Source organism: Trypanosoma theileri (genome assembly GCF_002087225.1).
Source record: "Trypanosoma theileri isolate Edinburgh chromosome Unknown TM35_Tth_10_V1, whole genome shotgun sequence".
NCBI classification, from domain to species: domain Eukaryota; phylum Euglenozoa; class Kinetoplastea; order Trypanosomatida; family Trypanosomatidae; genus Trypanosoma; species Trypanosoma theileri.
This window is the reverse complement of record NW_021639852.1, coordinates 613,092-613,542: the sequence shown is the minus strand read 5'-3', so window position 1 is coordinate 613,542 and position 451 is coordinate 613,092. Positions and strand designations below refer to the sequence as shown.

At 41.7% G+C, this 451-nt stretch overlaps 1 protein-coding gene across 1 annotated transcript; it reads right to left on the bottom strand.

Annotated features, from left to right (window-relative positions):
• Positions 1-126: 126 nt before the first annotated feature.
• Positions 127-450, bottom strand: TM35_000103140 (uncharacterized protein; the record flags this gene model as incomplete). The annotated part of the gene is made up of 1 exon (XM_029024805.1): positions 127-450. A coding segment is annotated over one exon (324 nt), but the record flags the coding sequence as incomplete, so codon positions are not given.
• Position 451: the final 1 nt, after the last annotated feature.

Here is a 451-nt window from a genome sequence, read left to right as displayed (position 1 = left end):
TATTAACATTAAGAAACAAAAAAGAAAAAGAGAATCCCAAAAGGTGGAAGATTAGTTAGACTGTAAGAATTCAAAGAAAAGAAAACAAAGGATGATCTGAGTCACACCACAGCACCACCACCACAATCAGCATACAAGAATACAGGCCAGTGTAACCACAATCAGTAGTGGCAAACGTACCCACACAGAACTGATGATACTGCTGCTGCTGTCTGCATCACCCTTCTTGTTGTTTGTGAGTTCAGGAGGAAGTGTTGTGGTTGTGGTTGATTCCTCAGTGGTGGTTTCTGTATTTCCCACATCAGATGAGTTACTTTGAGATTCATCCTTTGGAGAAGTAGTGCCATTTCCAGCGTTTGCAGTATCAGAACCACTTGTAATATCTCTCTCTGGAGTAGTGGGAGAAGAAGGTTGTGTTTCCTCAGCATTCACATTATCTGCTGCACCTTCA